This window comes from Raphanus sativus, chromosome 2, assembly GCF_000801105.2.
Source record: "Raphanus sativus cultivar WK10039 chromosome 2, ASM80110v3, whole genome shotgun sequence".
In the NCBI taxonomy this organism is placed as follows: Eukaryota; Viridiplantae; Streptophyta; class Magnoliopsida; order Brassicales; family Brassicaceae; genus Raphanus; species Raphanus sativus.
This window is the reverse complement of record NC_079512.1, coordinates 11,818,919-11,841,888: the sequence shown is the minus strand read 5'-3', so window position 1 is coordinate 11,841,888 and position 22,970 is coordinate 11,818,919. Positions and strand designations below refer to the sequence as shown.

The window sequence follows — 22,970 nt, the reverse complement described above, 5'->3', positions numbered from 1 at the left end:
AAGAGTCGCAACGTACTTATGGAGATGTACCTATGTATATATATGGTCCCAAAGCTAAGTAGTAAATGTAGGTTGACATGAAAGGTTTGTTCGATCTAGCTTTTATATATATACTAGTGGTATTCCGGCGCTACGCGCCGGGTTCGTACGTTTTATTATCTAATGAATTTAAAATTGTTTGTATCTCCGGATTCATATGTTTTATTACCTAATGAATTCAAAATTATTTTATGTTCAATTTCGTTAGTGACAGTATTGTATTACTTTGATTTGTAGTTATTTAAATCAAAGAGGAATATCATAAATAGTTTTGATAGTGTTTCCATTTTTTTAAGGATGGATTTGAATTACTCAACATATAAATCAAGATTCAAATAAGAAATTTCTACAACACCTTCAATAATTTTCCTTAACCACCACTTCATTCCTTTGATAATTTGTATCTTCTTCCTTAACTTTTGGTCTTAAACCAAACCTTGAGAAATTTGTTAGATATTGGAAAGAATTGATTTTATTTCTCATGAAACTTCACTATGTGAATTATAAAGTTTAAATTCAATTCCGTTAAAATTTTCTCCAACTAACTTCTATTTGTATCTCTATATAATTCTCAAAAAGAATTTGAGTATAAAGATGGTTTTGCTCTGATGTATGACTGTATAGTAAAATTTCTTTATTTTTGAGAAAAATTTAGAGATGTATACCGGAGATGTTTTAATACATTAACAAAATTGTGTTTTCTTAACAGTAGCAGTGCCTAAAGATTTCATTAAGGACTTTTTGTGCATTCGAAGGTTTTAGTTTGTAGACGAAATCAACTCATTTGTAGAAGAAATCAACTCGTTCCTTCTCAGTGTGCACTATGTGATAAAATAAAGATCTAAGAACATAACATTAAATCATTTAAAAACATATATGTATTTGAAATCAAATGGAAGCCATGAAGACAAATAAGTGTGTAATAAATGGCAAAGACTCTATTTACGCAGATTAAAATGAAATAAGGTGGCAGCATATTTACTTATACAAAGATAGGTGCTTTACAAAAAAAAATACAAAGATAGGTAGCTTCGGTAGTTTTTCAAGAACCAGAAAACCACTAAAATCAAAAGTGACACTAAGAATGAGAACAACAAAAGTGTCTTATAGCCTTCTTGTGTTACCTTATTTTTCTATAGTCATGTTTGCTCCTGATTTTGGCTTCTTCTTTTGGATATCTGGAAAATATTGAGTTGAGATGGTTATTAATTAAACAAAGAAAAGCAAGAAGGATGTCTGTAAATCAACACTTACAGATGTAGAACTCAAAGAGCCAAGGGTAGAGTATAGAGACATGATTTTCAGGTAAGCCTTTTTTGTGGTCTCCAGACTGGTCTAACCATTCAAAGCTGTTGATGCAAGGCTCTCACTCGTCTTTACATGTCTTCTAAATACCTAATATGTGGTAGCCTATAAAAGTTACAGATTGCGCAACCGCTGGGACGAAAGTGTTAATGAACATGATCTTCCTCATAAACTATTTTGATTCTGATTTGAATGTTAATATATATACATATATATCATATCACCATAACACTCAAGCCACCCTCAAATCATCAACACTCAAGCTTCCTGTGTTTGAGTAGCGCTCGTCTATAAAACAAAATAGTATCACGCGACAAATCAGCAGTTTCCACATTTGGGGAAGCAGCTCAACTACTTTGGTTAGCGTCTACTGCAACTATGTATCACCTGACACATCAGTCGTCCGATAAAAAACCTCTACTATATATTAGTATAACTCTGCGGGACTATGTGCAATAAGAATCACTATGTTTAGCAAAAGAAACAAAATAATAAAATACAGAACTAAAGTTTTAAAAAGATTGTTACTTGTGACTACTTCTAAGACGTTGGAGAGATTTTCCATAAAAGCAAAACAACACAGCAAGTTAGACAATGGAGGAGGAGCAAGCCTGCCTTCATACTGCATTATATGTTGTCCTTTCAGATACTCAATTTTTCTCAAAAGCGCTCTCCTGAAAAAATAACAACAACAACGTTAACACGATGATACATATTTTTTTCTTCCATGTGCAAAAATCTAACCTCGTAGTTCAAGGAACTTGTCTCACACAGAGATAACTCAGCTACTTTAATAAGAATGAACCTACACGAAGCTAGGATTGGTTGTCTTCTTCATCTTAAAGTGCTATTAGTTCACCGGAACACAAAGACTTCATCCTTATCTTCCTTAACTCTGCAGAAATGCAGCTTGGCGGACCTAACCTCCGCCGTTTTCTTAGCTTCTCAAAAAATCTGATGATTAAGAAGACGTTTTCAACATTTCAAAAGGATGAAACATAAGAAAAAGATGAAATGAAACATTCACATTATTCAACAGGATTCAGTAGTTACTAAAACTTATACAACTCAGAAAATCCCAGAATTTTAAAATGTTATGACTAATTTTTCAAGGCTTGGGAACTCAAATCGTTGAACAAATTAAAGAGTGGTAACGAACAGTAAAAGGTTCGGGATTTCACTTAAAACTAACTCTCCTAGAAGAGAAAAAGAATCAATTGGGTCAAAATTTGACTCGGTTTTGATATAAAGGAGCTAGAAACTTTAGAAAGGAATTAGGGTACCAATTGATATTAAACCCCTAAATTAATAACGAATCACATATCCAATTGTAGTTATGAACACAATCAAGAAGGAAGAGAGAGGGAAGGAGAAAAGAGGATGGACCTTCAATTTTCCACGCAAGAAGGAGCCAACTGACATGGTTCTCTTGAAATACATCAAAATTCTTCAGATTTAATCCATTTGGAAGCAATCAAACAAAGCATGAGGTTAGAGTATTCTGATCCATATCAGTACTTGATCTGAGATTTTGAGGTGGTTCACATCAATGGCTGTGTCTCTTCGCATCATTGATTTTCGACTTTTCGTACTACATACAATTAAGGAGAGAGGTGGAATTGACAATGAAGCACGTCAAACGTTTATGTAATTAGAGATTTTAATAGTTAAAAGCAAAACAAATTATGGCTTAGATTGACCGGAGAAACGTAGAAAACTTGTGAAGATGAGAAAGAGGAAAAGACGATATTCACGAATTTTGTTTGATTTCCCAAAGCCGAAAAACCCATGGAGAATTAAACAGGTGACACGTGGCGTATTTTGCCCTCTTCTCTTTAAGTGACGTGGACGCATGAGGTGATAGATAATCCAACTTTATTATATAAGACTAGGGGTGTTCCGGCGCTACGCGCCGGGTTGAGACGTTTTATTTTCTAATGATTTCACTTTGTTTATTTATTCCATTTGTTAGTTATTAGTGCATATATTTTAATCTGTTTTTTAATCGTAAGTAGGTGATAGTTGCACCAAAATAAATATAGAAGAACTTTAAACGTTGATGTTCCGAAGAGAAAATAATATAAATAAACTATTTTTGTTTGTATTGTGAGTATCTTGATTTTATAAATTATTCTTTGGTTTTGTGTATGAGTTCAAAGTTCTAAGTTGGATAAGGTTAAAGAGTTATGTTTTATTGATGGTGAATTTTAGTTATTTATTCTCTTGATTATCTTTTACATTTTGTTATAAGGATCATTTGCATAGGAGCCTTTGCATAATTGTCTATTTGTTTTCGTTAGATTATCTGTAATATTCAATATTATGTGTAGATTAGTGAGTAAGCATATTAATTTTCGTTATTTGTATTGATGTTACACTATATTAATAATTTAATGATTTTTTTTCCGGTTAAGGGAAGATATTTGTATTTTTCATTTTATATGTTTCTTTGGGTGCTCAGTTTTAAAACGGTGGACATATAATTAAGGCTTCTTGGCAGTTAAGAATTTCGAGTCCTAGTTTATAAATAAATTTTATGAGTACATTAGGGATTGGCCCGCCCTATATTATAATTTGTTTTAAATTTATAAAAAAAAAATTAAAAATTATTTTTAGACTGAATATAATAAATACTTTTATGTTTTTATTATTAATATTTTTTATTTCCATATGAATTGTATTGTGAATGCTTTGTTTATTAGAAAAATTTAATGTTTACGATTGATTTCATTGTTACAATATTTGATAGGAGATAAGAGTAAGTAGAATTCTAAATTATCATTCTTGCAAATTATAATATTGAAGAAAGATATAATCATTCTGAATATACGACAACTATAATAGATTGCGGCTGAAGGACCAGTTAGTCATTGACTCATTGTAAAATCCAGTTGAGGAGTGTGTAAATACCTCGGGTATAATTTGGTTTAAAATGTGTGAAAGGTATAAAATCCGTTGTGTTGGGCTGTAGAAGTTCGGAATGTTTATTGATAATTTATATTACTTAGGGCTGTAAGGAGTGCTTGTATGGAGCTATAGAATACTAAATCTGTTTATAAATCTTCAAAAACAACTTCATATTTGAAGTTAGCAAAACTTAAATTTGAAATTTGAGGGTGCTCTTTTCCAAAAAAACAACTTCAGACCTAACTTTAAAAGTTTTATATTTTGTACTATGGCCTTCTTATTGATAAAAGTTAATAAAAGTTAACAAAAATCATAAGACTTTCATTTAGCAATAAATATATGATAAAAATATCAAACATATTATTAATTAGTAAAATAATGCATTTTAATAGCATATTACATGCATTTTAAAATAATAACTATCTTTTTATTTTTATTTGCAGATCACAAAAGTAAAAGTTTTTAAAATCTTGTACTATCGTTAGCTGATGTAATAATTTGGTTTTCATGACTTTATCTTTTTTTTGTATTTTTGCTTTATAATTTGTATTAAATGTGTATTGTAATATTGTCTTGTATAATATTTATTTTACTGTAACTAATATTGATTTTTGCATAGGATTAAAAAACTATAAGGACTAAGAAAATAACTAACAAAATTAGTAAGATAATTAGAAAAACATATAACTGTATAAGATTTAAAAGAAAGAAACTTCGAATATGAAGTTCTACTGTACAAAACTTAAAATTTTGGAGTTATGAAATTGCTTTTTGAGTGTACAGCACTTCATTGTTTAAAATTTTGAAGTTAATTTTGTAGGTGATAGGTGTTACTGTTTTGAGTTTGTCCATTGTGTGTGATCATTTGTTGTAGTTGTAAATCCTGATGTGCAATATTCTTCATTTTCGTTTCTCATGTGAGGATGATACATTGGTCTCTCATAATGATTTGAAATATAACACATGCAATTAAATGCTATTTTATTATGAAACCCAATATTTGGAAACGGCATAACCAAAGTAGATTGTTATTGTTTGACTAACTGTAACCACTTGTCTGTGTGACAGTAATAATTGGAAAAAGGAAGTTCTTGGAACAAAATTCTTATTAGTTTCTGCAAATACGATTCCTTGCTTTCCCTGAGTTATTTCTTCAAAAGTGCATTTGTTGTTTTCCCTGTAAGTGACATAGTTTAGAAAACAATTGTTCATGAAAACTCCTGTCATTTCCTGCACATCACCACCACCAAAAACATATGTTTTTATGATAATCTAAGTGAGGGTAGTGACTACGCTGTGAAGGAGGCAATGAGTTTCTCTCGGCCTGTTAAAAATGTATTAATTAAACACAACAAACCTTTTTAAGAGAAATGAGATATGTTACAAAAGTATGGCAAACCTGTCATGTTTAATCAGACCTATCAATGCCTAAGCTGTTTGCACCAGGTTTGACCTTCCTCCTTCTAATTCTATGTATCCCTACATATCCAAAAACAATCAAGAGTTTTGGAGAGAGATTTTAAGGAACTTAAATCTTTAGAATTGATTATAGAAGAGACATTAAAAGATAGCTTTCTCCTCAACCTCTATTGCTGTTTTGCTTCTCGAGAAAGAAGTCAATCTGTGTGCATAGCCAAACAGTTTTCATACGTTTGCCAGTTACTGCCAAGCTTCCAAGAGCAAACCATGATGAATATGTGTAGCAACCTCCCCAACTTCCATACCTGCCAATGGTAAAGAAACGCTTCTTACACATCAATAACTTCTCATGACCATGCTTTGCATTAGATGTACACTCTTTAAGTTTGAAGTGACCTTACGTACCATGAACCATCTGCCTCTTTAGTGTTTTCTATGAGCTGCACCGCCTTTTCAATGGTGGCTGACATGAGAGTAATGAAACGTACTCAATAAACAGTATTGAAATCAAATCCCGAAGAGTGAGAAGAAATATTTAGATCGCACTGAGATTATACGGCATAGTTACAAAGAGTATGTCGACACCGATCAACTCGCCACAGCTTTTAACGGTTCTGGCTTCCCAAAATCTGAGCCGCTGGACCTTCAAAGTGGAAGAACAAAGGCCAAATCAGCAAAAAAAAAAACAGAGGAGTAAGCCATTAAACTAATTTCTATTGCTATTGGAATTGTGAGGATGATTATTAAGGAATGAGGTCTTACTGTTTTATAGGTGGAGATACACCGTTTGGAAGATGGATAAGAATCATTGAATGAGTGATTGATCACTAAAGAGTTAAGAACTTGCTAATGGCATTGAATCAATGAAGTTTGTAACGCCTGTGGGGGAGATGAATCAATACTGACGGAGATTCGTCTCTGAGACATGGTAGACCTAAAGGGCCAGATTTTTTTTAAGCTTGCGGCCCAATACATGCAGATAACTAACTCGTCTAAAAGTCCATTCGAACACAAAACAAAACGAAATAGAATCATTAATATGAATGAAACACGTGTCCAAAAAAGCCCCTATCTAATGGAGTGACGTGGAAGGCTGAGCATCCAAAGAAGTCTCCTTTATATATTAAGATATCAGGGTTGATCAGTCTGCGTCTTAACGAAAATTCACTATATATAAATGTTGATAAACACACACATATATATATATATAAAATTTTACACTGAGATTTCATTAAACAAAACATCGTACAAAGTTTAATATGTATATATGTATTTCATATCTGACATACCCTTTGCTTGATAGCGGTCATGTAACACTCTATATGCTCTATTAAAAGATCATTATATATTGACTTGTATTCAAAATGACAAATACTCTTTCTGTTTCACAAAGAGTGTATTATATTTTTTAATAGATGTAATTATTAAATCTATTTCTACTACTCTTTTGAATAACTAATAAGTTTTTAATTAAATTATTTTTATTTAATAAGTATACATTAAAGAAAATATATTAGTCTATTATATAGTTTTATTGATTTTGTGAAACAAATCAAATTGAAATTTTAAAAATATCAAATCTATCTTATTAAAACAGGAACATTACAACTTTTTCTAGGTGGATTTTTAAGGTGGACCTCATATATTTAAATTAAATGTCTCATTCTTTATATATAATACGTACCATAGTCTAACTTTGCATTGATGTATTTCCTTAAATACAATTCTTCTTTTTGTCCATATTCCATATATGATTTTTACATTTATTACATGTCGATTTAAATAAGATATATACTAAGAATACTAAAAATATTAATCGTTCTATAATTACCATATACAATTCATTTTAAATTGATCAGTATACTTTCATTGGCCATATTAATTTTATTAGTACGAATAATATTAGGTAGATAAGTCATAGACACATACATAAAGATATGACTATTCTTATAACTACGTTGGGCCTAATCTACTACTTTTTAAAAAATAACACATAGCTTCATATATTGTATAGAAAATAGTAATATTGTATAGTATTATACTTATACAATAATACTAAAAAACAAACCAAACTGAAATATAATATATATCGAAAATGCTTTGAACCATTACACACAAAATATATTGGACCTCAGAGATAAAATTCACTTTGAAATTACATAATAATTATTTTAAAAAATTAAATTCCGTAATGTACAAAAAACATAAGTTTTATATAAAATTTTGTGTTACAATAAAAAGACACAACTCGCGCTTGCAAAATGTTATTTTACATACGAAAGACAGTTTTGATATTGTTCTTTAAACACAAAATTGAATTATACAAACTCGATACTACATAAATAAACAATATAGAATACATTTTAAAAATAAAACTCGTGTGGGTGTGCATATGTTTATATAATATATAAATATATTATATTAAGCATATTTTCATATAAATAATACCCCAATGTAAGTTTTGTATAATAAATATTGAAAATACAAAATATATAACACTATATATTTAAATAATACAGAAAAAATCTACTTTACGTTATCTTAAAATTTTAAAATTAAATTTAGTAATTAAACACATTACTTATTTAAACACATTAGTACACATTGTTATTTATCAAAATTTTATATTAATACACATTGGCGATCATGTATAACATTTAGTAAAAACAAAGATAAAAAAATGACTCTCTCTCGGTCGAGCGGGTCATGATCTAGTTAACATTTAAAAAAGAAACGGGGAGAGTATCAGATTGACGGCTAAAACTTATGATATTTTTATTTGCTGACATTTAATTGTAAAAGAACATACACCCTCTAAAATTATCGAAATCGAATAGTCGATTTGGAAAAATACATCAAAGATGAAATATACTAATTGTAGTGGTTGAAACCTAATCGATTGGCGTCCACGTCATCCACCTAATCTTTCAAGTCGGGTTAACAAACTTGATTATATTTTTGATCCCACCTCGCCAAAGTCGGGTTAACAAACTTGATTATATTCTTTGACCCCACCGAGCAACCCAAAGAGTTGCACGTACGGACATTATCATTTAAGAGTATAGGAGGGGTATATTAAAGATACTTCCTCTTTTTATTTGCGACACTAAGATACTTCCTCTTTGGATGAAATAAGTTAATAAACATATAAAGATGCATAGGTGATTCGCTTGTCCAAAAAAAAAGATGCATAGATGATTCGCTGAAAGCACAGCAGGGAAAGCAATGGCATGTGGTTTATGAGAAAAAGACTAGAGGTAGCCGAGTTCCAAAAAAAAAGACTAGAGGTAGCCTCCATTATTATCTTTTGCATTATAATTACACAGTATTCTACCTCTTTGGCTCTTTTAATTATTAATTTATTACACATACACTGCATCCATATTATTAAATGCAATGCCCATATACTATTTTTATATTTTCAGTTCCTTTGATGTTTTTTTGTTTTTTTTGAGAAAGAGTTCCTATGAGGTTTATCTTCATTGCAGACTCGATCTCTTTATATAGAACTTTGTTTATAAACGGCAGTACATGAACATAAGACCACCTCCAACGGGAATTCATGAGGGATCCTTGGCACAAAAACTTAGACAAATGATATTTAAATAGTACTCCCTCTGTTTTTTAAAGATAGATATTTTAGAAAAATAAATTGTTTTACAAAGATGTATTTTTTATGTTTTCTATACAAAAATTGCAAATTTCAATAAAATTGATTGAATTTATTGAAAGATTATTGGTTAAAATGCATTGGAATTTGATAATTTCTAAAAATAATATATAGTTAATGTGTTTTCTTAATATGTGTAAAAACACCAAAACATACATCTTTAAAAAACAGAGGGAGTAATATACAATTTGCCTCTGTCAAGAATTGATCGTTATATAAGTGGTTTAAGGATTAAATTCTTAAGAACGTGGCAAGGTGTGATTGGTTCCTGTGTGGGTGGTGTGAGTTGTGTTTCGCCTCTCTTCTCCCTTTCTTTTCTCCGATCAAAAAATTATGGGTTTTGTAATTTGTTCTGATTGCTTCATGATTAATGGGATTGATAAATTATTGCCAGACTAGTCTCGGAGTTTCGTTGGTGGTTGCTCGGTCTAGACGAATTCCGACGACCTTAAAGTGCTTCGCTTCCACCGCCAATTCCGAACTTCTTCGTTCCCAGCTCGATCGTCTTCACGCGGAGGCAGAGTCTACTCGTGCCAAAGGTCTCACGTTTATTTCCTTCTTAATTGGAATGAGCAACTGTGTGATTGATTGATGTCAAAGTTTGTTACTTTTCTTTTCTTTCTTTTGTTGTTTGTGTCCAGCAAATAGTAATAGGTTGAGACTTTTGAGATTATCTGAGGCTGCTGAGAATCTACGGAGACAAGCATCTGTTCATGTTCAGACAGGGAAAGAGAACGATGCAAGAGAGTTGCTTCTCCAGAGAGCTTGAGAAGGTGGTGGATTTTTTAGTTTCTCGTTTGTAATTGGCCATGAATGCTTGAGAAGGTGGTAGATTGGGAAGATCAATCGCGCTAATTTTGAATTGTTCATTTCGTTGGGAGTTATCTGGGATTTATGGATTTGAAATCAATTTGGTACCGAAATGAGGATCTTGAGGTTTATGGTGTTTTGTGGCGTAGAAATTATCAGAAAAATCAAGTAATCTGGAACTTCTCAACTTGTTTGTGTAACAATGGCTGGTCTCTGAGAGTTGTTAGGAGTTTGAATTTGAGATCACATGCCCTGAGTATAGAGTGGAGGTTTCTCACTGTTTAGAAATCCATCTTTAAATTTTATAAAACTCCCTTTGTTCCCATAAGATTATGTATGTGGAAGCAGCAGCTTTTGATGCCTACTTTAAGGCTGTTTTACAGTGTTTAGAAATAGCAGATAGTGCATCGTACTTCATGATTGTTCAGGGTACTTTTGTATTGCAAGACAAACAAGTTCAGATGGCTATCTCGTGTCTTAATTGACCCTTCGTCTAAGATGGTAACCGAAGATCCGTCTACTCCAGGGGAAAGCAAAGCAGCACAAGCGGTGAACATGTACCTGTATTTCCCATGTGGAATAATAAGAGGTGTCCTCTCCAACTTGGGGATACCTTGTGCTGTCTCTTCAGACATATCCAGCCTTCCCACTTGTGAGTTCTCACGTCTTATTTTTGTCTCACTTTTCATACAGTCACATAATCACAAAACGGGAGAAAGGTAGGAAGTTGTTAGCTGATTCTTGGTTTAGTTCCAAAAATATCTTAAATTCTTGGCATTTGACTTAGGATTAGATAAGAGAACATTAGTTGTATGAAAAAAAAAACTCCTAAAGATTCTATATTGGGTAACACCATTGAATATATATTTTAGAGTAAAATCTTTGATTATTTAAAAAGCAAAAAAATATATATTATATTGCTAAGGATTTCAATGGTGGGTAACAGTGACACCATTAGAATTGCTCTAACTACACTTAAAATAATAGGTTTGGATGGGTTGTGTGTGCGAGTGGAAAGTCATTTATTGCTAAGTCAGAAATTTATGATTTTTCACGTGCACAGTGTATTCCTAGATTAGTTTCTCAAAAAATTAAAGAATATATGGAAACAGATACAATCCTAAACGACAAAATGATATACAAATCTGCAATTCAAGAAACATTATATGATGATTCATAGTTTTATTTTTAGCGTAATCGCATAATCATTTTACAGTTCGCTATTTTTTTTTTTGTAACTTACAGTTCGCTATTTTGCATGCACATAACACTAGTATTAAAAAAAACATATATAGTGTTTTTTTTTGTAAAAGAAAAAAACATATATAGTGTTGCGTCAATGCATCTGCGTTTTCACTTTGCAATGTAATAATCATGCCATTCACGCATATACATATAGACGATTACTATATACTCCATTAATGGTAACTGGTTTCAGAAGATTATGGGGAAACTATCTCACATTCATTTGAACCGTGTACAGTATATTCACACAAACAAAACCAAAAGTTTAATTTTTGAGATGAGAATGATTATACGCCAAACAACTAATAGTAAAGGTTTAGCGTTGAAAAAACAATAATAAAAGGTTAGTTATTAAGACAGGCGTGAGCATATGGTATCATAAACAAATGATGGTGAACACTGACTATGGGGCCAAGCCAAACCTCCATAATTGCAACCTTGTGCTTCTTCTCTTCCTTTTTCTCCTTTACTTGATAAATTTCTTTATAGTTTTTTTTCGTTTTCTTACCTCTTAATTTCTCTTTTCACTAGACTAAAGCTATTCCATCTATGTTGTTATAGAAAAATGAGTTAATCATAGGCTCATAGCTTATGAGTGATAAGTCGAGATGCCTAAACGGAGAAGTAAGTGACTTTAATTATGCTGCATAGTTAAAAAAATCATGTGTAATTGGAACCGATCGCAAACTAAGCAATGGCCAACTTAATTTAATGACGAAAATGTTGGTTAATAACTAAAACGATTGCAATTGTGAAGCAAAGACGAATTCCTTCCAGTTTTTATGCTCATCAAGAAGTACATCGGTGTTTCTACATAACATCCTATATATATACTTTTTTGGGTCGTTAGGTGGATTCACTTTTTCCCATATTCTAACGTTAATAACGATCCTGATTAGTTTATGATAATCCCTTGTTTTAAAAAATAAAAAATAAACATGCGAATCACCAATTTATCGACTCGTTTCAAACTGCCATGATTGTGTAGTTGACTAATGAGATCATCATATAAGTGACCTTTTACCTTATAAATTATTTTATACAAAACAAAATTTTCGATTTTACTATTTTGAACTTGAATTACCAACTTAATAGTTTTACTTTAATATACAATTGGATTCTACTATTTTGTTAAGATGATCTACACATATTTAGGATAAGGCCAGTTATCAATACGCAATCCAAGTCCACAATATAGTGACCCTATTTCAAAATTAGCGTCTTCGGTGATCTACATCATGCATTATGTGATACAAGGATCCCCATGTGCTTTGAAAGGCGCAGAGTATGAGCGAACTCCGCCCCCAAATTAAACAGCAACAACTAGTTAAAGAAAAAACATTCAAATAGTTGTCTTCCTTAAAAGGAACCTAGTCGTCTTCCTTAAAAGGAAACTAGTCTTTCAAAATACTTGAAAACAACTACAATCTACAATTCGCAAAACGGATCACTTTCATCGCTAAACTCGAGTTAGCACTCAGAACACACAATATATGTTATATCCCCTGCATTCACTTTATTTTTCTTTTGGCTCAACTAGTTCACGGAATCTGTATTGAACTCCTTATATATGTTATTACATTACAAGAAAATAAAAAAAGTTAAATAACACAAGTATTATGTAGAAGCAAGAACAAAAATACAAAAGCAACAAGAAGAAGATAAACCTACTCTCTTCTATGTTTTTACTTTTTTGGATGTGTATCTGCCGGTTTAGCTTCTGGCTTCTTCTTAGCATACATGTACATGACTGCACCCGAGATAGCTAATCCTGCGATAACCATGTTGGTGTAACTGTATGGCAAGTTACGGCGTTGGTGGAGAACACCGCCCGGATTATTCCCTGGTGGCCTCTTCGATGATTCAGCCCCTGCGGCTTTCACTCCCTCTGTACCCATCTTCGTCGTATCCGCTGTTTTCCTCCAGTCATTTTCTCCAGCCATTTGTGTTCAGTTCAGTACTGCAGTTTGATCTTGAAACTATACTAACCAAAGAAGTAATGGAATTGTTTTAGTAAATGGGTTGTGGAGATATAGTAAGAGTCATTAAGACACGTAATGCACTGAGTTTGATAATGTGTATCAGGGACACCTAGGCAGGTGTCATGCCTTGGATTAGCCAGGTGCAAAGAATATGATAATAGATTCATATTTACAAGTACAATATCTACTTTTATTTGTCTTCTGCTTCTTCTGGGCTGAGAGGAGAGATATGTCTTTTATTCATCTTTTCAACATCTAGGCCCAACCCTTTATAGAAGCCCAATTCTAATAGCCAACAAAAAGGTAAAAACAGAAACGGCTAAGCTTGACCAGTTCTCCAGGGGATCATGTCTTGACTCTTTCCCATCCGTTAACGTCACCTTTCACCAACAGGCAACGGCTATTTCAACGTCTCCTTTATTTATTTTTATTTTTTTCATAAACTTCAACGGCTAGTAAAGCCTCTCTTTAGTTCTATAAAAACCACACAAGATCCTCCCAGTCTCTTCATCTTCAACTCATTCAACACACTCACACTAACATTCAGTACAAAAATATTTGTTAGCTATGTCTCCTTCTCTTCTGGTAACCATCTGCCTCTGCATTTTCTTCTTGTCCGTAAATGCCAATGAGGTTACCGTCGGTGGAAAGTCCGGTGGCTGGAAGATCCCTCCTTCCTCTTCTTACTCTTTCAACGAATGGGGTGACAAGTCTCGCTTCAAAATCGGCGACTTTCTCGGTATATATAACTTCAATTCTCATTTCTCTTTATTACATAATCATCGATACAACTCTGTTTCTGACATTGTCGCATGTTTTTTTTTTTAATTCCAGTTTTCAGCTACGAAGCCGGTAAAGACTCAGTTCTGCAAGTGACGAGAGAGGCCTACGAGAAATGCAACACCACGAGCCCGAAAGCCAGCTACACAGCAGATGGGAACACCAAGGTGAAGCTAGACCAACCCGGTCCGGTCTACTTCATCAGTGGAACGCAAGGTCACTGTCAAAAGGGTCAGAAGCTTCGCCTTGTCGTTTACATTCCTCATGTCTCTGCTTTCTCTCCGGCTCCTTCACCGTCCGACGGTCCCGCCGTTGCGCCTACTAGTGGCGCTGCTAAGCTCATCAGCTCCTTTGGTGTCGTTGGGCTTGTTGTTGGATTCTGGGCCTTCTTCTGAGAGAAACTTAAATCTGAATCCTATTCTATTTATTAATTTTTCAAACATCTCCCTGGTCTTGTTGTTACTAATTTAGTACTCACAAGATCAAATCAAAATTATTCATATAATCTGAAACGCTTTTGCACTTATTTCTGGATTAATTAGTGGACCTATCAACACTCTAACAACCAAGTGAAACAATGGTTATAAAACGTTTTAATTAGTTTATACTTAACACCTAAAAAGGAATAATTTAGAATGTTTCCATCAGTCCAGAGCATTCTCTTCAAGCAAAACAAAGAAAAACACTTTTTTTTTCGTCTAATGGTTTATTATATAAAAGAACAAGGCCCAAAACCGGGCCAAACCCATTCCGACATACAAGGGACCAACAAGGCCTGAATACAACAAAACCAAAAGCCCGACATAAAGGGTCTAAAAAACCTAAAGCTCACAAACGCATCCATGCGTCACTTGCAATACCACGCGTCCATAGGGCTCACCAAACCGACCACGCGCTCCAATCCACCGATTGCATGAGACACGTGTCTTCTATCCATCCCTTCACGAACCAACGGCCGGAATTTTTGTCGGAGAAAACGAAAAGAAACTTGTTTCACCGGGACACGCCGTCGACAAACCACCGCGCCCATCGTCGTCACAATACCCTCCGGAAAGCTTCATCAAGCCTATCTTGAGATCTCATCCGGAGCCTAAACGTACCACCACTTACGAACCAAAGAGTATCGAAACGATGACCATTCTCGATCATCGCCCAAACCGTAGATCTATTCCGAAAGTCGACGAGGCACGGTTAAAGAAGCCCCTACCCCTTAATCCAACCATCAGAACTTTTAACACTCGGGAACCCCGAGTTCCAAAGAACCAGAGAGCTTCATCTTCAAAGAGAAGAAGGCGACAACGTTAGAGAGACAAAGCCGGCAGTACAAAGTCTTAAGGAACCTCCGCCTCCGGAATCATAAGCCGGCACCGACGGATTGAATTAAAACCTGTCATCGGGAACCAAAATCTGAGAAAACTACCGCCGGGGAACCACCACGATCAATTTCTCTCTCAAGAAGAAGAGAGAAGACGGAGCGTCTACCATTCCCGATGCTCCAAATAACATATGGGTCAACTTGTTTTGTTATAAGTGAAAAAAAAAAACTTATAAAAGGAAAAGGAAATAATAATTCAAGGAATTTTTTTTTTTTTTAACACATAATTCAAGGAAATTAAACGGCCTAATCGTGAAGAGAAGTAGGGTGTAACAGCAGGCCTGTATAATGGGCCTCTTATTGGGCCGTAAGATAATTTACGAGGGAAGAAAAAATACGGTGAGAAGCTAGTTAGCGAAGCGAGCGAGCCACTGAGATTTTATCCTTTCGACAAGATCTTTTTCACCGGAGATTCTCCCGGTTCACCGGAATAACTATGAAGACTCTCACACTTGAAATGTGACGAACCATCTCTCTTTCGGCTTCAACTTCTATTGGTTTAGTTATTAAAGATGACAGCTTTACTCTGCTCTACGAGTCTCTGCGGCGATATCACGGTCAGTGATGCTTTTCCAGTTAGTAACATCAAAGGAAGATTAAAGTTCCAACCTTTGAATATTGGGTCTGTGTTTCATCGGAAGAAACATCGGATAAAGACCATGAGATCGTGTAGTGTTGTAGTAGTCTCCATGAAAAGTTCCGATTTTTCAGTTTCTATGACGAACAAGAAGACATTTATATCTTCAGGTGAAGAAGTCACCAAGGTTTTAACTTCCTTTCCTGATACCGACTCCGCGTTTTCGTATTTCAAATCAGTAGCTGAGAGTTCTTATCTAGTTCACACCACTGAGACTTGCAACTACATGCTTGAAGCTTTGAGGGTTGATGGTAAAACGGAGGAAATGGCTTACGTGTTTGATTTGATGCAGAAGAGAATCATAAAGAGGGATGGTACCACGTTCTTGACTATATTCAAGTCTCTTTCCGTGAAGGGTGGGTTGAGCCGAGCGCCTTATGCACTTGGGAGGATGAGAGAGTCTGGTTTTGTGTTGAATGCGTATTCGTACAACGGGTTGATTCATCTCTTGCTTAAGTCCAGGTTCTGCACAGAGGCGATGGAGGTTTACAGGAGGATGGTGTTTGATGGTTTTAGGCCTAGTCTGAAGACTTACTCTTCGCTTATGGTGGGGCTGGGGAGAAGAAGAGACACTGAAGGTGTGATGGGTTTGCTTGAAGAGATGGAGACGTTGGGGTTGAAGCCGAACGTCTACACGTTTACGATATGTATAAGGGTGCTCGGTAGAGCGGGGAAGATTAGTGAAGCGTATGGTTTACTGAAGCGGATGGATGATGAAGGATGTGGACCTGATGTGGTTACCTACACTGTTCTTATTGATGCTCTTTGTACCGCTGGGAAGCTTGACTGTGCTAAGGAGGTTTTTGCGAAGATGAAAACGGGAAGACACAAACCGGACCGTGTGACTTACATTACTTTGTTGGATAGGTTTAGTGACAACAGAGATTTGGATTCAGTGAGGGAGTTTTGGAGTGAGATGGAGAAGGATGGTCATGTACCTGATGTTGTGACCTTCACCATTCTCGTAGATGCTTTGTGCAAAGCTGGGAGTTTTGGTGAGGCGTTTGATACGTTGGACGTGATGAGGGAGCAAGGTGTCTCACCTAACCTACATACGTACAACACTTTGATCTGTGGTCTCTTAAGAGTTCATAGGTTGGACGATGCACTTGAGCTTTTTGGTAGAATGGAGTCTCTGGGCGTTAAGCCTACTGCGTATACGTACATTGTTTTCATTGATTACTATGGAAAGACTGGAGATTCCGTCAGTGCTCTTGAGACTTTTGAGAAGATGAAGAACAAAGGAATAGCTCCAAACGTTGTAGCCTGTAACGCGTCTCTCTACAGTCTAGCTAAAGCGGGAAGAGTACAGGAAGCAAAGGAGATCTTCTATGGCTTGAAGAACATAGGGCTAGCCCCTGATTCGGTAACCTATAACATGATGATGAGGTGTTATAGTAAGGTTGGGGAGATAGACGAAGCCCTCAAGCTGCTCTCTGAGATGGTGGAGAACAACTGTGAACCTGATGTAATCGTTGTTAATTCTTTGATCAACACGCTTTTCAAGGCTGATAGAGTAGATGAGGCGTGGGAGATGTTTACGAGAATGAAGGAGATGAAACTCAAGCCTACTGTTGTGACTTACAACACATTGCTCTCAGGTTTAGGCAAAAATGGAAAGACTCAGGAGGCGATTGAATTGTTTGAAGGGATGGGGAAGAAAGGCTGTCCACCTAATACAGTAACTTTCAACACTCTCTTTGACTGTCTTTGCAAAAACGACGAGGTGACTCTAGCCTTGAAGATGTTGTTCAAGATGATGGACATGGGTTGTGTCCCTGATGTTTTCACGTACAATACTATTATCTATGGTTTGATGAAGAATGGTCAAGTCAAAGAAGCGATGTCTTTCTTCCACCAGATGAAGAAACTGGTGTACCCTGATTTTGTCACCCTCTGCACTCTTCTTCCAGGTGTTGTCAAGGCCGGTTTAGTCGAAGATGCTTACAAGATCATCGCTAACTTTCTTCACAGCTGTGCAGAACAACCAGCTGGTCTTTTTTGGGAAGACTTGATGGGATCTGTCTTGGTTGAAGCTGGAATAGACAATGCAGTTTCATTTTCTGAGAGGTTGGTCGTTAATGGGATTTGTCAAGATGGTGAATCGATCCTGGTGCCAATGATCAGATATTCTTTCAAACATGGTAACCCCTCAGGTGCCAAAACTTTATTTGAGAAGTTCACAAAAGATCTTGGTGTTCATCCCAAACTCCCGGCCTATAATCTGCTAATCGGTGGGCTTCTTGAAGCTGATATGATTGAAACAGCACACGAACTGTTCCTAGAGATGAAGAGCACTGGTTGCATCATCCCAGATGTTGCTACCTACAACTTCTTGCTTGATGCTTATGGAAATCAGGAAAAATAGACCAGCTCTTTGAGCTGTACAGAGAGATGTCTTCCCATGAGTGCGCACCAAACACAATAACTCACAACATTGTCATGTCCGGACTCGTGAAATCAGGAAATGTGGACGAGGCTCTTGATTTATACTATGACCTTATCAGTGATGGTGACTTCTCTCCAACTCCTTGCACATATGGTCCCCTTATAGACGGTCTCTCCAAATCAGGAAGATTGTATGAAGCAAAACAACTCTTTGAAGGAATGTTGGACTATGGCTGCAGGCCAAACTGTGCTATCTACAACATTCTCATCAACGGGTTCGGAAAAGCGGGCGAGGCTGATGCAGCGTGCAAGTGTTCAAAAGGATGGTTAAAGAAGGTGTAAGACCGGATCTCAAGACTTACTCGGTTCTAGTGGATTGCCTTTGCATGGTCGGAAGAGTGGAGGAAGGCTTGCATTACTTCAGGGAGCTGAAGGAATCTGGCCTTGATCCTGATGTAGTTTGTTACAATCTCATAATCAACGGACTAGGGAAATCTCAGAGACTGGAAGAAGCTCTTGAGCTTTACAATGAGATGAAGGACAACAGCAGCAGAGGAATCACCCCTGATCTATACACTTACAACTCCTTGATTCTGAATTTTGGTATGGCGGGAATGGTGGAAGAAGCTGGGAAGATATACAATGAGATACAGAGAGTTGGTCTTGAGCCAAACGTTTTTACATTTAACGCTATGATCCGTGGATACAGCTTGTCTGGAAAACCTGAGCACGCTTACGCCGTGTACCAGACAATGGTGACTGGTGGTTTCAGCCCCAACACAGGGACATATGAACAGCTTCCGAATAGAGCTTGACAATTTACACAGCAGAGCTCTACACTAAAGTGAAGCAACTGCAGAAGAGTCTTGTGTCATGTAAAGTGTACAAAACATAATGTTGTGTAAATGTCATATTGTTTTTTATTGAAGGCCAAACAACATAACGAGTCAATCATTCCTTCTGTATTATTGGAACTCGTGGGACAAAAGTCTAGAGGAAGAGGAACTGAAACCTCCAGAAAAGTCAGATTGTAGCTAATTAATGTCTTTCAAAAGAATTTACAATGTGAAAATCAAACTACTATATGCATCATCTTCGTTGGCTCAGAGAATGGGGCTAGTTTGATGAGCTAAGGCTCATTGTGGCTTGATGCTTCAGCTTGGCTAGGTTTTGCTTTCGTGGACTGAACAGGCTTCTTGAACTGAACCAAGATCATGGTCATGTTATCACAGCCTTCACCACCTGCTGTGTTTGGAGCCAAGCATCTATCTAGAACTTTTTCACATACCACTGAGAGTTTGGTTTCCTGAATATTACCGACCAAAAGAGACTTGTAGCATCCAACTGGAGGAAAGAAATTTAGTTAATCCAAAAGAAGACAAATCAAAGTTAGTTTACCGTATTCATCTGTTCATGTATAAAATCAACGAGTTGTTGGCTTGTCATGCAGTCCCTGCAGATATGAGATGAACCAAGACGAGGTGTTTTCAAACATGTAATGAACTTGTCTGGAAAACAAGATTACAAAGTTTAAAATGATTTTTACCAAATTCCATCGCAGGCAAGAACAAGGAAATCATCATCATCACAGAGTTCAACCTGAAGAGAGAAACTAAAATGTGACACAAAGAAGATGTTTTTTCAGGAGAAAGAGAGAAGAAGAGGCATTAGATTCCACTTACAGTGTTTACATCAGGACTGGCGGTAACGATTTGCTTTTCAGTTGGCAAAAACTTATTCTGCTTGAATTCCATGTCACCTGTAAAGGACTAGCTCCACTCAAGAGACTGCATGTAAAACGAGTTGCACTGTGTAAAAGAAGAGGTTACCGATAGCTCTTGCTAGGTTCAAGCTTCCATTGACACGACCAGCGTGAATAAACCCACCAGCTTTCAATATCCTTTCTCTCTCAGCTTCAAGATCTGGTTTGTGATCTCTAGAAAGATTGTAAGCCTGCAAAACAAAAAAAGTAAAGACGCCAAAGTCTTGATCAAGATGCCTTACAAAAAGCGTACTTTACCTGACCCTTTCTGGATATGACACAACGTGAGTCACCAGCATTTGCAACAAATAGCTGCTTGTGTCTAATAACAGCCACACATGCTGTGCTACCAGAATTAGGTCCAGTAAAATCAGAATGAGGCCCCTGTTTGGACAAAGCAACAAGTCTCAGTGATTCTGATTGGATCTTCTATAAACAAAAGAAGAAGTGAGACTCAAAACTAGCAGAGACAGGTAACAAAGATTTTTACATCCTCAAAAGCCCAAGCATCAGGTCTATTAGCGCTGTCTCCGCTTCTTGGTGACCATATAACCCCTTCAATCATTCCGCTGAACTTATTGATCTTGTCACCTAGTATCGCCAGTTCTCGCCATCCTCTCTGCCCTTGCATCATCTCATCCATTCTACAATTAACCACAGCAAAAAACTGACTCTTGTTGCTGCAGAATTAAGTTGGTAAAAGAAAAGAAGAAGATAATGGTTACCTGAAAAAAGCCTTTTGAAGAGAAGTCCCTACATCTCCAGCAGCATATGCCTCATCACTGAGAACCTGCTGGTGTAGATACTTGGCACAGAACTTTGAAACAACTTTACCTACACCACTACCCAAAATGCATTTGAGTACAAGAACAAAGATTCCATGTGATAAATGTTATATTTTACCTCCATGGCCATCATAGACACCCAAGAAGGAAGTGTTATCATCCAGATCAAGAATTGCAGCATGCTATTAAAGTTTGAAAAAAAAAATTTTGACTGGATCAGAGAAAGAACAAAAGAAAAAAAAAAGCAAAAGGTTCCAACTTTTGTTTTGTCACTCACAGCATCTTCCATGTGGGCACGCCAACCTTGCATAGAGGACAAACCATATCTAAGTTTATCATTCTCTCCATCTTCTGACAACTTATCTGTTTTGGGTGAACTTAGGTATATTCCCATCTCTTTTCTGCACATGAATCAAGAAACGAATAATCAAATCCAAAAATACCAAATTTTGAGCATCAAAAATGGAAACTTGATCTCAGAAGAGACCTGTGATCTTAGTCTTTTCCAATACAAAACCAAAACAAAGAGGCTTGAATCAAGATTAGAGACTTTAACACTAGTGGTAATAATATAACAGAACCGGAATTAGAAAGGAAGCAATTCAAATGGATCAAAAGAGAGGGTACGTGATGGTCTCTCACATATCTGGCTCGAGACCAGAAAGAAATGAGGAGATCGGAATAGATTTAGAGGGAACAAGATGAAACTTTGATTATGGACGGGACGGCGTTGTGAGAAAAAGTCTGTTTTTTTTTTTGTTTTTTCGAACAAAAGAGCAACGAAAGTTCCTCACTTTGTTTTCTTCTCCTCCTTACTCGTAGCCATCGCAACACATTCCACCTGTAATGTGTCTTTTACAAAATTCAAAATACGTATGTGTGATTTGATTTGGTGGGTCATCAAATAATAAATTACCGTAACTGAATTGGGGAGTTGGTTATTTTTGGTGGGTAACTTTTCAGCTCTGTAAATGGTAAATTATGCTGAAAAGTTATCTATTTTAGCTGGAGAGATTTTCAATTTTAAACCTGTTTTTATATAATTTGTAAATAATATTGTGGTGATTCTGAATATTTTCACAAATGATTATGAATTTTTAAAAAAATATATTGTCGTGGACAAATATACACAATTTGTTGTTGATCATGGTGTTAAACTAAAACATATGGAGAGAAGAACTGCATAAAAATGATATTACATTCTTTTTTGCCAAAAAAAATGTAATGATATTACATTCTTGAACTTTTAGAAACAATTCTAAAAAAAATTGGAAACAGTTCTGAATCTTTCGGAAACGTTTTAATCCGTTAGAAGCAATTCTGAATTCTTTACAAGCAATTCTGAACCCTTTAAAAAATATAGTGTGATTGACAAAATATCAAATCTGTGGTTGATCACAATGTTAAAATAAAGCACGCCAAAAGAGAAATTGTGAAAATGTGATATTACGATTTAAAATCCTTTATAGACAATTTTAAACCATTCATAAAAATTACGAGCTTTCTAAAAACAATCTAAACCACGGTCGATCCAAGTTTAGATTAGAAACAATTTGTAAAATAGTATAGCAGTGATTCTAAACCCTTTCTACTCTTTTCACTTTATTTTTATTCTGATTTAGTAAAATGTTACTGTTGGTTAAAATAGTGTAATATATTACACTACTTTTATTCTATTTTGAAGTAATTGGGCTGAAATCATTTTGATTGGATGAAAACCAAAATAACTGAACAAAAAAAAATCTTTAACTCCACTTTATTATCGGCAAAAATGCAATACAGTCACAGCTTAAATATATATATATTTTAAAAGAGAACATATTTAGACATATCAATTAACATTTAGATGAAAAGTGGTCTTACAAC

The 22,970-nt window shown here is 35.3% G+C and overlaps 3 protein-coding genes, 1 long non-coding RNA gene and 1 pseudogene across 9 annotated transcripts; 2 read left to right on the top strand and 3 right to left on the bottom strand.

Moving 5' to 3' along the window:
* Positions 1–868: 868 nt before the first annotated feature.
* LOC130504128 (uncharacterized) lies at positions 869–3,116 on the bottom strand. Its single transcript, XR_008941148.1, has 4 exons — positions 2,731–3,116; positions 2,089–2,298; positions 1,294–2,018; positions 869–1,217 (listed from the first exon to the last, which is right to left on the bottom strand). It is a non-coding gene; the product is annotated as an uncharacterized LOC130504128 (long non-coding RNA).
* Positions 3,117–5,215: 2,099 nt separating this feature from the next.
* On the bottom strand, positions 5,216–6,649 carry LOC130508759 (beta-amyrin synthase 1-like). Of its 6 annotated transcripts, none has more exons than XR_008942944.1 (6): positions 6,433–6,640; positions 6,228–6,313; positions 6,076–6,133; positions 5,836–5,975; positions 5,651–5,730; positions 5,216–5,575 (listed from the first exon to the last, which is right to left on the bottom strand). XR_008942944.1 is itself a non-coding variant. In XM_057004427.1 (6 exons), exons 2-6 carry the CDS (start codon positions 6,230–6,232, stop codon positions 5,524–5,526), a joined length of 327 nt encoding a protein of 108 aa, XP_056860407.1. In that variant the 5' UTR covers positions 6,233–6,313; positions 6,433–6,649; the 3' UTR covers positions 5,216–5,523. The 6 variants fall into 6 exon arrangements, 2 of the variants coding, with proteins under 2 accessions (XP_056860407.1, XP_056860408.1); XR_008942945.1 differs by having other exon boundaries at positions 5,216–5,481; positions 6,433–6,639; XM_057004427.1 differs by having other exon boundaries at positions 5,670–5,730; positions 6,217–6,313; positions 6,433–6,649.
* A 7,238-nt stretch (positions 6,650–13,887) lies between these two features.
* On the top strand, positions 13,888–14,683 carry LOC108853949 (early nodulin-like protein 15). The gene is made up of 2 exons (XM_057004414.1): positions 13,888–14,116; positions 14,212–14,683. Exons 1-2 carry the CDS (start codon positions 13,945–13,947, stop codon positions 14,550–14,552), a joined length of 513 nt encoding a protein of 170 aa, XP_056860394.1. The 5' UTR covers positions 13,888–13,944; the 3' UTR covers positions 14,553–14,683.
* A 1,197-nt stretch (positions 14,684–15,880) lies between these two features.
* LOC130504113 (pentatricopeptide repeat-containing protein At4g31850, chloroplastic-like) lies at positions 15,881–19,525 on the top strand (annotated as a pseudogene).
* On the bottom strand, positions 19,498–21,750 carry LOC130504121 (probable protein phosphatase 2C 60). Its single transcript, XM_056998705.1, has 11 exons — positions 21,592–21,750; positions 21,382–21,505; positions 21,223–21,286; positions 21,045–21,153; positions 20,810–20,963; positions 20,578–20,703; positions 20,387–20,510; positions 20,240–20,316; positions 20,104–20,156; positions 19,956–20,010; positions 19,498–19,863 (listed from the first exon to the last, which is right to left on the bottom strand). The coding sequence occupies exons 2-11, from the start codon at positions 21,496–21,498 to the stop codon at positions 19,687–19,689; spliced, it is 1,056 nt and encodes a 351-aa protein (XP_056854685.1). The 5' UTR covers positions 21,499–21,505; positions 21,592–21,750; the 3' UTR covers positions 19,498–19,686.
* Positions 21,751–22,970: the final 1,220 nt, after the last annotated feature.

What these genes read in the sequence shown, in the direction of transcription:
- LOC130508759 (XM_057004427.1), bottom strand. An exon ending in AAAGAGGCAGATGGTTCATG is followed by an intron (nt 5,976 to 6,075) that starts GTACGTAAGGTC and finishes TACCATTGGCAG; the next exon opens with GTATGGAAGTTGGGGAGGTT. An exon ending in AACAGCTTAGGCATTGATAG is followed by an intron (nt 5,576 to 5,669) that starts GTCTGATTAAAC and finishes CATTTTTAACAG; the next exon opens with GCCGAGAGAAACTCATTGCC.
- LOC108853949 (XM_057004414.1), top strand. Translation starts at nt 13,945, where the DNA reads ATGTCTCCTTCTCTTCTGGTAACCATCTGCCTCTGCATTTTCTTCTTG. An exon ending in CAAAATCGGCGACTTTCTCG is followed by an intron (nt 14,117 to 14,211) that starts GTATATATAACT and finishes TTTTAATTCCAG; the next exon opens with TTTTCAGCTACGAAGCCGGT.
- LOC130504121 (XM_056998705.1), bottom strand. Translation starts at nt 21,498, where the DNA reads ATGGGAATATACCTAAGTTCACCCAAAACAGATAAGTTGTCAGAAGAT. An exon ending in TGTCTATGATGGCCATGGAG is followed by an intron (nt 21,154 to 21,222) that starts GTAAAATATAAC and finishes GTAGTGGTGTAG; the next exon opens with GTAAAGTTGTTTCAAAGTTC. An exon ending in TCATATCCAGAAAGGGTCAG is followed by an intron (nt 20,511 to 20,577) that starts GTAAAGTACGCT and finishes TTTGTTTTGCAG; the next exon opens with GCTTACAATCTTTCTAGAGA.